This window comes from Sycon ciliatum, unplaced genomic scaffold (genome assembly GCF_964019385.1).
Source record: "Sycon ciliatum unplaced genomic scaffold, ocSycCili1.1 SCAFFOLD_2239, whole genome shotgun sequence".
Classification (NCBI taxonomy): Eukaryota; Metazoa; Porifera; class Calcarea; order Leucosolenida; family Sycettidae; genus Sycon; species Sycon ciliatum.
Genome location: NW_027044684.1, coordinates 1 through 14636, shown reverse-complemented (window position 1 = coordinate 14636; position 14636 = coordinate 1). Strand labels below are relative to the sequence as shown.

At 46.4% G+C, this 14636-nt stretch overlaps 2 protein-coding genes across 2 annotated transcripts; one reads left to right on the top strand and one right to left on the bottom strand.

Moving 5' to 3' along the window:
- Positions 1-921: 921 nt before the first annotated feature.
- LOC135830532 (uncharacterized) lies at positions 922-1841 on the bottom strand (the record flags this gene model as incomplete). Its single annotated transcript, XM_065342778.1, has 1 exon — positions 922-1841. A coding segment is annotated over exon 1 (920 nt), but the record flags the coding sequence as incomplete, so codon positions are not given.
- Positions 1842-10896: 9055 nt separating this feature from the next.
- LOC135830533 (uncharacterized) lies at positions 10897-11926 on the top strand (the record flags this gene model as incomplete). The annotated part of the gene is made up of 1 exon (XM_065342780.1): positions 10897-11926. A coding segment is annotated over exon 1 (1030 nt), but the record flags the coding sequence as incomplete, so codon positions are not given.
- Positions 11927-14636: the final 2710 nt, after the last annotated feature.

Genomic DNA, 14636 nt, shown 5'->3' with positions numbered 1-14636 from the left:
AAATCCATTGGTATCGTTACAACGTTTCGGTCTTTATGACCATCATCAGGAATGAAGTGGACATGGAAAGAACAGCAGTATAAAAGAAGGAGGCAAGCAAGCAAAGCGCGGTACATAGTGACAGCGCGCGTAGAGAAGTGCAAAGCGCGTCATGGCGGGTGGTGCATTACTACATATACATGACAACACAAGCACAAACGGTGAGGAAAGTAGATACTGCGCTACAGCAGTGATAACAGCCCAGTTCCAGTCTCACACCACCAGTGAGGTGTCTAGAGCCCCGCGCCACTCGCAGTAAGGTGGTGTTATAGCAGATCCCAGCCACTGTTATTGTTAATTTCCGGGGATCGCTCCCTGATATTGATGGCCTCCCGGATCCTCCTCCTGGGGCGGTCACGCTCAGAACCGAGAACCCGGATACCTGAGAAAGCCGTTGCTCCCAATGGCAATGGGTCAGATGCATGCTTGGCCGCGAATGCCAGCGCGGTGCCGCTCACTGTGTTGCGTGCGTCGTCGTTGTGTTCTTTTGTCCTGGTAGCGAGGCTGCGGTACGTCTCTCCGACATATTTATCACCACACCTGCACTCGAGGTGGTATACAACATTTCGCTCCGTGCATGCCCCTGAACCGGACATGCAGGCGACACAAGCAGCTTTGGGCCGCCCCCGTTTACGGGGCCTGGACGGGTCTACATACCTGCGGCATGGTGGTTTGCGGAGGGCAGACGTGCAAATCATAGAACTTAGTCGGCGGTTCCTGTAAATCAGCTGGGCATTTATCTTGTACTTCCGGAGTAATTTATGAATTTTGTTGTGGATATACTCGGTGTGAAACGGTAGGTTGAGGGTGACACGGTATTCATTCTGCACTCTGACACGTCGGGGGCGCATAGCTCGTTCACGTGCCGAAACTATAACTGACTCTGGGAAGTTGTTGAATTTTAGGATGTTGGTTACTTTTTCTTCACTTCTTTTTAGGGTGTCGGCATCGGAGGATAGGCGGACGGCACGCAGGAACTCAGAGGAAGCAATTGCTTTCTTTTGCTGGTTGGGAACTGACGAGTTGTAGTCTGATACCAGTCCGCTGTGACATGGCTTGCGGTATAGTTCATAGGATATAGATCCATCTGGTGAGACATGGACGGTCGTGTCCATGAAATTGATTGAGCCAGTCAACTCCGTGGATTGGTGAGTGAATTTAATATTAGGATCGGCATTATTGAAGTGATCTAGGAAACTCTGCAGAAGTTCCGGACCGAGGTTCCACACAATGAAAACATCATCGATGTAGCGCTTGTACAGAACTGGGCTGGCAGGTGCACTACGCAAGAGCGAACTCTCTAGGTCATGCATGTACAGGATGGCAAAGGGGGGCGCTAGGTTATTGCCCATAGCCACACCATCCTTCTGGTGGTACACCTGCGCTCCAAACCGGAAGTAGTTGGAGCTCAGCACATGTGCGAGGAGCTCCTTGACCTGCCCAATTCGAAAACCGAACAGATCGATGCTGCCCTCGTGTTGTCGGAGGACTCTCATGACTGCTGCAATGCCATCGTTAATCGGGATGCTAGGGTAAAGGGCCACCACATCCATAGTCACAATGATGGTGCCGGGCGGGGCCTTGAGGTTGGGAAACGCGCTCCTCATACACTGGAGTGCTTCAACAGTGTTCTCCAGGTGTGCTGGCACGAACTGGAGACATTGATTGAGGATGCGTTCGAGGACTATGGAGATGTTTGTAACTGGGCTGCCGCAGGCCGCAACGACTGGTCTGAGAGGAATATTGGACTTGTGGTCTTTTGGAAGACCGTACATTTCAGGGAAGCTGTTGTCACCCGGCATCACGGCTGTGTATAAATCCTTTTCCAAGGATCCCTCGCAAACTCGGCGGAGTATCTTTCGGGTCTCCTCCTCCCACTGGTCGATAGTAAGCTCAACTTTCTCTCGGGATCTGCTATAACACCACCTTACTGCGAGTGGCGCGGGGCTCTAGACACCTCACTGGTGGTGTGAGACTGGAACTGGGCTGTTATCACTGCTGTAGCGCAGTATCTACTTTCCTCACCGTTTGTGCTTGTGTTGTCATGTATATGTAGTAATGCACACCCGCCATGACGCGCTTTGCACTTCTCTACGCGCGCTGTCACTATGTACCGCGCTTTGCTTGCTTGCCTCCTTCTTTTATACTGCTGTTCTTTCCATGTCCACTTCATTCCTGATGATGGTCATAAAGACCGAAACGTTGTAACGATACCAATGGATTTGTGTGAAATGCAGTGCTCTCTTGAGTGTAGGCAGGTTGCCTGCAAACAATTATTATTATTATTATTATTATTATTATGACGACTACACCATAGCTCAGTAGTTAGAGCATCGCTGGCTACAAGCGAGGGTCCCTGGTTCGAGTCCTGGTGGTGACAGTCAATTTTTTCTTCAGACTTTTCCCGTTTGTCTCTTTCCCTCAAACCAGTCAATATTATTATTATTATTATTATTATTATTATTATTATTATTATTATTATTATTATTATTATTATTATTATTATTATTATTATTATTATTATTATTATTATTATTATTATTATTATTATTATTATTATTATTATTATTATTATTATTATTATTATTATTATTATTATTATTATTATTATTATTATTATTATTCAAACAGTAGTTTGGAGGCGGTGGGAAAACAGTTTCGTAATAAGTATTCGCATGCAACGACGCAAATCCACACAATTCAGTAGACACTTCTTTTCTATCAAACGTTTTCTTTCCCTTCTCTTCAGGATAGTACAGGGAATGTTGGAAATTTGGAAAAACACATAACTATATAGAAAAATAGAGAAAAAGTCAACACTTCAACATAGGCGATAAAATGACTAAAGTGTGAAAAAAAAAAAAAAAAAAACTCGAAAACAAAAGCAGCAAGTTGTAGACAAACACGTTGAACACATCAAGAAGCACTTGTCACACTTTCACGAGGTGTGACACCAAACAACTGCAACGATAACACATTCTCCTTCTGTACACATAGTTCTGGATCTAGTTTACGAATATACAGAGCTTCTAACACAGCAAGATGTAACTTAGACCTTCCACGAGTTAAAACCGAAAAGACATCATCACTATACAACTCACGACAATTAGCACTTCCCGACAAATGACGCTTGATGGACGATGTCCGATCATTTAGCTCTGTCACCTTCGACGTTTGCCGTTGTTCTCTTCCGTTGGGCTTGTTGACACCTCCAACGTCCTTTGAATTCATGGTCGTTTTCGTTTGACTCCTCGGTCTTCCTCGTTTCCTCTTGTTGATCGTTGTTGTCACTTCCAGTACCGACGTATTCAAATCTCCAGTACTTCGTCTCTTCACCTTGCTTCTGGTAACTCTTCCGGTGTCCGTGAGCTCCGGTGTCACATTGGGCGGTTTTCGGGATGGTCTTCCTCGCTTCCTCACGCTAGTCTGAGATGGGCCAAGCTCCCCGCCCGTCGAGGCGGAGGCGCGCATGCGTACATCTACACTGGACGCAGACAAAGGCGTTCCAGTATCGGACTGCACAGCACATTTTGGAGGACGGCCACGACGAGGACGAGTACCACGAGCGTCAACAGGGACAAGACCTAACGGCACATGTTGACGGATGCGTGCGCCCAGGTGTTGAAGGGTTCTACCTACGTACCGATCTTCACATTCTCGGCACTGAAAAAAATAGATAAGGTTGCTTCTACTAAGGGTAGGTAGAACGTCCTTCTTCACACTGAACGCACGCGTCGTTCCAAATACTAAATACAATTTCACGCACGGGTAAGACGAACAGACAATGTTGCGCACCTCCTTCTCGACGCGCGCAGAACCAGCACCCACCCAGGGTAAGCGGAGTACCACGGGGCACCTGTCCGGTCCAAATGGTTTCGGATCCTGCGTGATTTGTTTGTTATTAATAAGTTTTGTTAGTAGTGACGAGGGGTATCCATTGTTTGTCAAAATTGATGTGAGCCGCCTAAGTTCTCCTTGAAGAAGGTGAGGAGAGCAGATTCGATGGGCACGATAGACTAGTGCTTTGACAAGGTGAACTTTGGATTTAGTTGGTGTGTAGCTTCCCCATGGAATATACAAGCCAGTAAAGGTGGGTTTTCTGTAAACCGTCATGTCTAAACTCTTGGTGTCGTTGTTGCGGGTAATATTGACATCTAAGAAGGATATCACACCATCCCGTTCACCTTCTGCAGTGAATTTTAATGCAGGATGTAGTCCGTTCAGGGTTGTTAAAAAGTTCTCGCAGGTTTCTTGGTCCTCGTCGTGACAAAAAACATCATCTACAAAACGGTAGTACACCGAAGGCCATAGCGATGGGGGAATGGATGACTCGCAAAATCCAACGAATATGTTTGCTAATACCGGACCAAGTGGAGATCCCATCGCAACTCCATCCAACTGTTTATACATGACATTGTCAAAGGAAAACTCAACACCAGAAGTGACCATTAACATGAGTTTGACAAATTCGCTCTCATTCAAATCAGGTGGAGTCACAGACTTGTTATGGTACAACGCTGCTGCACAAATATCGATGGTTTCACGCAATGGAACATTGGTGAACAAACTGACGACATCGTACGAGCACATGTAACCACACGACTCAAACTTCGATTTCCTGATCTTATCCACGAACTCGAATGTGTCCTTGACGCAATGCCTATTGTAAAGGGTGAGCACAGTCTGTAGCATTGCGCACAACCACTTGGATATCTTATATTGTGGCGAACCGGACATGCTTAGTATCGGTCGTAACGGGATATTCTTTTTGTGAATTTTCGGCAGGCCATACATCCGTGGCCGAGTGGAACCCGTTGGTGCTAGCCGGTCATGTTCATATTGAGTAATCTGATGAGATTTAGATAGAAAAAGTAGGTATTTACTTAATTTCGTATCTATGTTTGCAGTGTGATCATAACCATCGCACGGGCCGAGTCTACAGAACTTAGTGGTGTCATTGAGTATGACCATCATCTTCGCTCTATACTCCACTGCCGACATGATCACCGTTGCTCGGCCCTTGTCAGGGCGAGATATCACGATTTCAGGGTTCTTCCTAAGTTCCTTGAGAACTTTTATATGTTCCCGCGTCAGTGAAAAGGATCGTGTATCTGGCGGAGACTGGGCAAATCGGAACGCCTCGGCAGCCAAGGAAGCTCGGCAGGTTGCCGCCGCCACGTCCGATTTCGCGGGAACAGCGGTCAGCTGTTGTTGAAGAAGTTCAAATTCAGCCAAAATATCAGTCTGGTTGAATTTGGGAGGGATACCGAAATCCATTCCACCACATAGAACATCTTTCTGTAGTTGACTGAGCGTGATACCGGCAAGATTAATGATTGTGTCGTAGTTGTCGCTGCAGGCTCCAAACCTATCTCTTCTCAACGCTGAAACTAGGTTAGTTCGCTTCGTGTCATGTTTGGATCGTTGCTTGCGATCACATTGGGAGAGTAGCCAAGAAAATCTGATAAAGTCAAAGATATTGAGAAGTCGGCGAATATTTTGATACGAGGAAACAAACTTTGATCGTACATTCTGCAGGTGACCCTTAGCCTTGTTTAGGTCATCTCCGAGGAGGACCTTTTCAATTGATATAGAGTCATATAGCTTCAATTTCTGGACCCGTTTCTGAAGGTACTTCGGTGCCACCGAATAATGGAGACACTCACGGAGTAGTCTTACATGGAAAATCGCAGTGTTTAGTCGTCCCCTAAGTGAAATGACTTCGTTAAGAAAAGCAATATAGTCACTGGGGAGACGTAGCTTAAAGTAGTTGAAACAATGCCGTGACGACAGAAAACACAGCAGAGCGGTATTGGTGGTGGTATGCATATATGGGGGACAAGGTCAACCCCACGAATCTCACTCCGTGAAGCCCACGGAGGAGACCCCAGAGCCATAGGTGTGGACCCTCTGCTTATGGTTACAGGGGGCGGTATACCAACAGCCGTTGTGACTGCATGTGTGATACTAATAGAGCTTCAGCAAGAGATGTGGCACTGTGGCATGCATGTGTTTTGTAGAGTGTCTGCTAAGGATTCGGCAAGAGCCCCAAGTAACGCTGCAGAGTGTCTGCTAAGGACACGGCAACGGCCAAAAGTTTGTTGGCCGAAAGTTTGTTGCAGAGCGTCAGGTAAGGATTCGGCAACGGTCGAAGGTTTGTTGCAGAGCGTCTGCTAAGAATTCGGCAACGGCCGAAGGTTTGTTGCAGAGCGTCTGCTAAGATTTCGGCAACGGCCGAAGGTTTGTTGAAGAGCGTCTGGTAAGGATTCGGCAACGGCCGAAGGTTTGTTGCAGAGCGTCTGCTAAGGATTCGGCACCGCCCGTAAGTCTGGTGCAGAGCGTCTGCTAAGGATTCGGCAACGGCCGCAAGTCTGTTGTAGAATGTCATGTAAAGGCGCGGACACGGCCGCATGTATATTGGGAGACCAGCGGGTCTGGTGAAATGTGCAAGCGAAATCTAGGAAACAATGAACAATGAGTCCGAGATGCAATGAGAGAGAGAGCGATTAAACGAAGACTGGAACGAACAAAGCCAATGGAAAAATATTATGGAGATGCGATTCCGTTAGAAAATATGCATCGATATACCAAGCCACGGCGGCTCAGTACAAAAGCGTGCCTCCACGATAAATAATTCAAACAGTAGTTTGGAGGCGGTGGGAAAACAGTTTCGTAATAAGTATTCGCATGCAACGACGCAAATCCACACAATTCAGTAGACACTTCTTTTCTATCAAACGTTTTCTTTCCCTTCTCTTCAGGATAGTACAGGGAATGTTGGAAATTTGGAAAAACACATAACTATATAGAAAAATAGAGAAAAAGTCAACACTTCAACATAGGCGATAAAATGACTAAAGTGTGAAAAAAAAAAAAAAAAACTCGAAAACAAAAGCAGCAAGTTGTAGACAAACACGTTGAACACATCAAGAAGCACTTGTCACACTTTCACGAGGTGTGACACCAAACAACTGCAACGATAACACATTCTCCTTCTGTACACATAGTTCTGGATCTAGTTTACGAATATACAGAGCTTCTAACACAGCAAGATGTAACTTAGACCTTCCACGAGTTAAAACCGAAAAGACATCATCACTATACAACTCACGACAATTAGCACTTCCCGACAAATGACGCTTGATGGACGATGTCCGATCATTTAGCTCTGTCACCTTCGACGTTTGCCGTTGTTCTCTTCCGTTGGGCTTGTTGACACCTCCAACGTCCTTTGAATTCATGGTCGTTTTCGTTTGACTCCTCGGTCTTCCTCGTTTCCTCTTGTTGATCGTTGTTGTCACTTCCAGTACCGACGTATTCAAATCTCCAGTACTTCGTCTCTTCACCTTGCTTCTGGTAACTCTTCCGGTGTCCGTGAGCTCCGGTGTCACATTGGGCGGTTTTCGGGATGGTCTTCCTCGCTTCCTCACGCTAGTCTGAGATGGGCCAAGCTCCCCGCCCGTCGAGGCGGAGGCGCGCATGCGTACATCTACACTGGACGCAGACAAAGGCGTTCCAGTATCGGACTGCACAGCACATTTTGGAGGACGGCCACGACGAGGACGAGTACCACGAGCGTCAACAGGGACAAGACCTAACGGCACATGTTGACGGATGCGTGCGCCCAGGTGTTGAAGGGTTCTACCTACGTACCGATCTTCACATTCTCGGCACTGAAAAAAATAGATAAGGTTGCTTCTACTAAGGGTAGGTAGAACGTCCTTCTTCACACTGAACGCACGCGTCGTTCCAAATACTAAATACAATTTCACGCACGGGTAAGACGAACAGACAATGTTGCGCACCTCCTTCTCGACGCGCGCAGAACCAGCACCCACCCAGGGTAAGCGGAGTACCACGGGGCACCTGTCCGGTCCAAATGGTTTCGGATCCTGCGTGATTTGTTTGTTATTAATAAGTTTTGTTAGTAGTGACGAGGGGTATCCATTGTTTGTCAAAATTGATGTGAGCCGCCTAAGTTCTCCTTGAAGAAGGTGAGGAGAGCAGATTCGATGGGCACGATAGACTAGTGCTTTGACAAGGTGAACTTTGGATTTAGTTGGTGTGTAGCTTCCCCATGGAATATACAAGCCAGTAAAGGTGGGTTTTCTGTAAACCGTCATGTCTAAACTCTTGGTGTCGTTGTTGCGGGTAATATTGACATCTAAGAAGGATATCACACCATCCCGTTCACCTTCTGCAGTGAATTTTAATGCAGGATGTAGTCCGTTCAGGGATGGTGTGATATCCTTCTTAGATGTCAATATTACCCGCAACAACGACACCAAAGAGTTTAGACATGCGGTTTACAGAAAACCCACCTTTTACTGGCTTGTATATTCCATGGGGAAGCTACACACCAACAAAATCAAAGTTCACCTTGTCAAAGCACTAGTCTATCGTGCCCATCGAATCTGCTCTCCTCACCTTCTTCAAGGAGAACTTAGGCGGCTCACATCAATTTTGACAAACAATGGATACCCCTCGTCACTACTAACAAAACTTATTAATAACAAACAAATCACGCAGGATCCGAAACCATTTGGACCGGACAGGTGCCCCGTGGTACTCCGCTTACCCTGGGTGGGTGCTGGTTCTGCGCGCGTCGAGAAGGAGGTGCGCAACATTGTCTGTTCGTCTTACCCGTGCGTGAAATTGTATTTAGTATTTGGAACGACGCGTGCGTTCAGTGTGAAGAAGGACGTTCTACCTACCCTTAGTAGAAGCAACCTTATCTATTTTTTTCAGTGCCGAGAATGTGAAGATCGGTACGTAGGTAGAACCCTTCAACACCTGGGCGCACGCATCCGTCAACATGTGCCGTTAGGTCTTGTCCCTGTTGACGCTCGTGGTACTCGTCCTCGTCGTGGCCGTCCCTCCAAAATGTGCTGTGCAGTCCGATACTGGAACGCCTTTGTCTGCGTCCAGTGTAGATGTACGCATGCGCGCCTCCGCCTCGACGGGCGGGGAGCTTGGCCCATCTCAGACTAGCGTGAGGAAGCGAGGAAGACCATCCCGAAAACCGCCCAATGTGACACCGGAGCTCACGGACACCGGAAGAGTTACCAGAAGCAAGGTGAAGAGACGAAGTACTGGAGATTTGAATACGTCGGTACTGGAAGTGACAACAACGATCAACAAGAGGAAACGAGGAAGACCGAGGAGTCAAACGAAAACGACCATGAATTCAAAGGACGTTGGAGGTGTCAACAAGCCCAACGAAGAGAACAACGGCAAACGTCGAAGGTGACAGAGCTAAATGATCGGACATCGTCCATCAAGCGTCATTTGTCGGGAAGTGCTAATTGTCGTGAGTTGTATAGTGATGATGTCTTTTCGGTTTTAACTCGTGGAAGGTCTAAGTTACATCTTGCTGTGTTAGAAGCTCTGTATATTCGTAAACTAGATCCAGAACTATGTGTACAGAAGGAGAATGTGTTATCGTTGCAGTTGTTTGGTGTCACACCTCGTGAAAGTGTGACAAGTGCTTCTTGATGTGTTCAACGTGTTTGTCTACAACTTGCTGCTTTTGTTTTCGAGTTTTTTTTTTTTTCACACTTTAGTCATTTTATCGCCTATGTTGAAGTGTTGACTTTTCTCTATTTTTCTATATAGTTATGTGTTTTTCCAAATTTCCAACATTCCCTGTACTATCCTGAAGAGAAGGGAAAGAAAACGTTTGATAGAAAAGAAGTGTCTACTGAATTGTGTGGAGATTTGCGTCGTTGCATGCGAATACTTATTACGAAATTATTATTATTATTATTATTATTATTATTATTATTATTATTATTATTATTATTATTATTATTAAAAGAAGTTATTAAAAGAAGTCTGAAGAAAACGTTGAATGGTCTCTGCTGGGATGACGACTACACCATAGCTCAGTGGTTAGAGCATCGCTGGCTACAAGCGAGGGTCCCTGGTTCGAGTCCTGGTGGTGACAGTCAATTTTTTCTTCAGACTTTTCCCGTTTGTCTCTTTCCCTCAAACCAGTTAACATTATTATTATTATTATTATTATTATTATTATTATTATTATTATTATTATTATTATTATTATTATTATTATTATTATTATTATTATTATTATTATTATTATAAAATCTTGTAGGACGCATCACGCAGCTTCATAAGTAAAAAATTGGTTGTGAGCAACACTGGCTCACACTCAAATAACTGCTTTTCACCAGAAAAATATTATATTTCAACGTTTCGGTCATGAAATAACCATCATCAGGAATGAAGTGGGCACACCGGTTAGGATGGGTTAATATACGAGGAGCGCTGCAAACTGATAACAAATCACACCTGCATGCACTATGACGAGAGAGAGAACAAAAGGACAAAACATCACCAAAAAAAACCCAGGTATAGAAATAACGCAATACGCGACAACTCTAAAAATGGCACAGGTACAAGCAACAAACAGAATGTACATGTGCACTAGGTGCGTGCAGACATGTAATTGCAGGCGCTAGCAACAACAGTAGTAGTAACAGTGCACTAGTTCAAGGGGTGCTAAACCACCACCATCCAGGAAGAGCGAGTATCAGGGCCAGAAATATGTACAAGGCCTCACCAGAGAATTCACAGGAGGTCCCACCCTGCGTTATTGTTTATGCTGGGGCTCGTGTCGCGAATTTGTATTGCTTCGCGTATTCTCCTCCTGGCCCGATCCGACTCAGTGGCAAGGACGCGAACCTCTGTGAATGCCGACTCGCCAAGCGGCAGTACCTCGTCGGCAGTACCTCGTCGCCATGGTGAAGTCGGTAGTGCTCGCCCAGGGCTTTTCGCGACGATGATTCCGTGGTCGTCAAGAGGTCCGACAAGAGCAATAAGTTTGTGGCGATGAAGATGGCAACGTACCTTGATAAGGCCGAGACTATCCTGTCAGATGAGACAAAGTTCACACCCGTCAGTGTCACCATCGATGATTGGGAGAAGCAAACGCGCACCATCCTTCAACGCGTCTGTGGTGGTACACTAGAGAAGGACCTGTACCAAGCCATACTCCCTGGCGACAACAGGTTTCCGGAGATGTATGGCCTACCTAAAGACCACAAAGCCACGGTACCGCTTCGGCCAGTTGTGTCAGCTGTTGATAGCCCGGTGACCAATATTTCTATTGTCCTGGAGCGTATACTCAACCAATGCCTGAAGTATGTCCCAGCACATCTGAAAAACACGCTGGAAGCACTGGAGGATATCCGGCAAGTGTATCCCGACCTACAAGCCCCAGCGGGGACCATCATCGTTACGATGGACGTGGTCGCTCTTTACCCAAGTATCCCTATCGCTGAAGGGGTGCAGGCGGTTGCTAGAGTCCTGCAGCAGCACATCGAGTCTGTTGACACATTTGGTTTAAGCGTGGAGCAGATCGAAGAGCTGTTAACCTTCGTTCTAAGATCCAATTATTTCAGATTTGGTGAGAAGGTCTACCACCAGAGGGAAGGCATCGCCATGGGTAACAACCTAGCGCCCCCGTTTGCGATTATCTTCATGCATGACCTCGAAACCTCGCTGTTGCTAAACTCGCCTGGTGCTCCCGTACTCTACAAGCGTTATATTGATGACATCATTATGCTGTGGACACTGGGGGCCGCGCTTCTCCGCCAGCTGATTGCGTTCTTCAATACCGCCAATGCGAGCATCAAGTTCACGTATCAATCTTCGGAGGAAACTGGGTCGGTTGACTTTATGGACACGACTATTCATGTCTCCTCCGAGGGCGCAATATCATTCGAGCTGTTCCGCAAAGCTTGCCACAGTGGCCTCGTCTCAGACTTCAACTCCTGCGTTCCGCAACAGCAAAAACTCGCCATCGCGTCTTCGGAATTCCTCCGCGCGGCCCGCCTTTCCTCTGATCCTGCAGCCCGCCAGCGAAGTGAGCAAAAGGTTATTGACACATTAAAATTCAACAACTTTCCTGACAAAGTGATCGCGACTGCTCATGAACGAGCCAGACGACCTGCTAAACAGAAGAAAGACTATCGATCCACGTTGAAGTTACCATTCAAAACGGATGCCATCCACTACAGGGTCCACCGTCTTCTAAACAAATACAATCTAAATGTACAGATAATCTACAAGAATGCAAGGCTTTCCAACAGCGTCACTAAGTCCAGCCTCACTGGACCTTGCTGCCGTAAGTGGGTGGATCCCGCTGCCCCGAGGCGACGAGGAAGGCCTAAAGCCGCCTGCGTTGCATGCCAATCGAGCGAGGTAGAATGCACAAGACGCAACGTGGTTTATCGTCTGACCTGCAAGTGCTCGGAGAAGTATGTTGGAGAGACTGGCCGCAGTGTAGCAACGCGAACAAAAGAACACAATGATAACTCACGCAACAAGACGTCTGGAAAAGCCCTGGGCGAGCACTACCGACTTCACCATGGCGACGAGGTACTGCCGCTTGGCGAGTCGGCATTCACAGAGGTTCGCGTCCTTGCCACTGAGTCGGATCGGGCCAGGAGGAGAATACGCGAAGCAATACAAATTCGCGACACGAGCCCCAGCATAAACAATAACGCAGGGTGGGACCTCCTGTGAATTCTCTGGTGAGGCCTTGTACATATTTCTGGCCCTGATACTCGCTCTTCCTGGATGGTGGTGGTTTAGCACCCCTTGAACTAGTGCACTGTTACTACTACTGTTGTTGCTAGCGCCTGCAATTACATGTCTGCACGCACCTAGTGCACATGTACATTCTGTTTGTTGCTTGTACCTGTGCCATTTTTAGAGTTGTCGCGTATTGCGTTATTTCTATACCTGGGTTTTTTTTGGTGATGTTTTGTCCTTTTGTTCTCTCTCTCGTCATAGTGCATGCAGGTGTGATTTGTTATCAGTTTGCAGCGCTCCTCGTATATTAACCCATCCTAACCGGTGTGCCCACTTCATTCCTGATGATGGTTATTTCATGACCGAAACGTTGAAATATAATATTTTTCTGGTGAAAAGCAGTTATTTGAGTGTGAGCCAGTGTTGCTCACAACCAATTTTTTAATTATTATTATTATTATTATTATTATTATTATTATTATTATTATTATTATTATTATTATTATTATTATTATTATTATTATTATTATTATTATTATTATTATTATTATTATTATTATTATTATTATTATTAATAGCAATGAAAAGTATGAATGCCGCAGACATCACCACGCAACATGACAATTTGTTCAAGGTTTGGTTTTGTGTGTTTCCAAAATCGATTTTCACGTTGCGATCATCAGTGGAAATACGCAACTAAAGAGATCAAGGGAAAACAAAGGTTAAAAATCCAAAGAAGTGTGACACATGACGGGTAACTTGTGGTAAGTATTACAAAAAGTGAGAACTAAAATAAAGAGTAAGTGTGACAAACGGGCATGAACAGTGCAGAAACAACTCATGAACACGGGGTGCAAACTCACGAAAATAACCTAAGTGCTAAAACATGTTCTTTTTGCTTACACAAATCGGGCTTATGCGTACGAATACAAACAGCTTCAAGGACCTTCAACTGCTGGACATAACGGGCACGACACAGTACAGAGAAGTGGGAATCATCATACACACTCAAACAATCGGGACGAGATAACAAATGCAAATACACAGCTGACTTCTTACGAATTTCACCCTCATCAGCTCCATCACCTTCCCTGCCACCTGACTCCTCCTTGTCCGTTTTATCACCATCACCACCAGCCGTCTCGAATCTGGTGGATAGAGCGCGGCGAATCTGTTCCCCCTCTCGACTCAAGGATGAGCTAGGTTTTCTGAAATCTGTGTTTCTCAAAAATGGTTACCCGGAGGAACTGCTAAACAAGCTACTAAAATCAGCATCAAAACCAAAGGTCGTCATCATTGGTCCAAGTCGTTGCCCAGTCTACCTTTCCTTACCTTGGAAAGGAGAGGCATCACAGACATTGTGCCGCACAATCAAAACGCTAGTTACACAAACATACTTTGCGGCGCACTTCATCCCTGTGTTCACTACGATACGTGCGTTCACGGTGAGGAAGGATGTCCTACCATCCCACCTATTGAGCCACTTGGTCTACCAATTTGAGTGCCGGAATTGTGATAGCCGGTACGTTGGTAGGACCCTTCAACACCTGAGCGCACGTATCAAGCAGCATGTACCACTTCACATGCTGCAGGACGCAGCAAAAGCGAAGCGCCCGAAGCGGGGAAGACCACGCAAGAACCCGCTCCCTCTACCACCGACACAACCAGAGCAAGTCGAACACACGGTGCAGAGGAAGAGTGGTGGATCACTAAGCCAACCGAATGTGCCTTCTCCACCGTTGCCCTTGCCGCCATCGGAGCCACCACCAGTGCCGTTGGTGGCTGGGGTTGGGGAGGAGTCGGCAACAACAACAGTACCGCCAATCACAGAAATTGAGCCCATTTCTTTGACACAGTATCCGGTTGTGCGGACACCGCAGCACCCTCCGGCGATTGATCCGTGGGTCCAGAGACCACGGAGGTCGACCGCCAATTATTCAACCGAAATATATGCTAGGAATGGCCAAGGCCCACGCGGAGCATCGAAGGAGACCGGAAGCCGGGGGCAAAACGGAACACAATCTCGGGACGTAGATGAG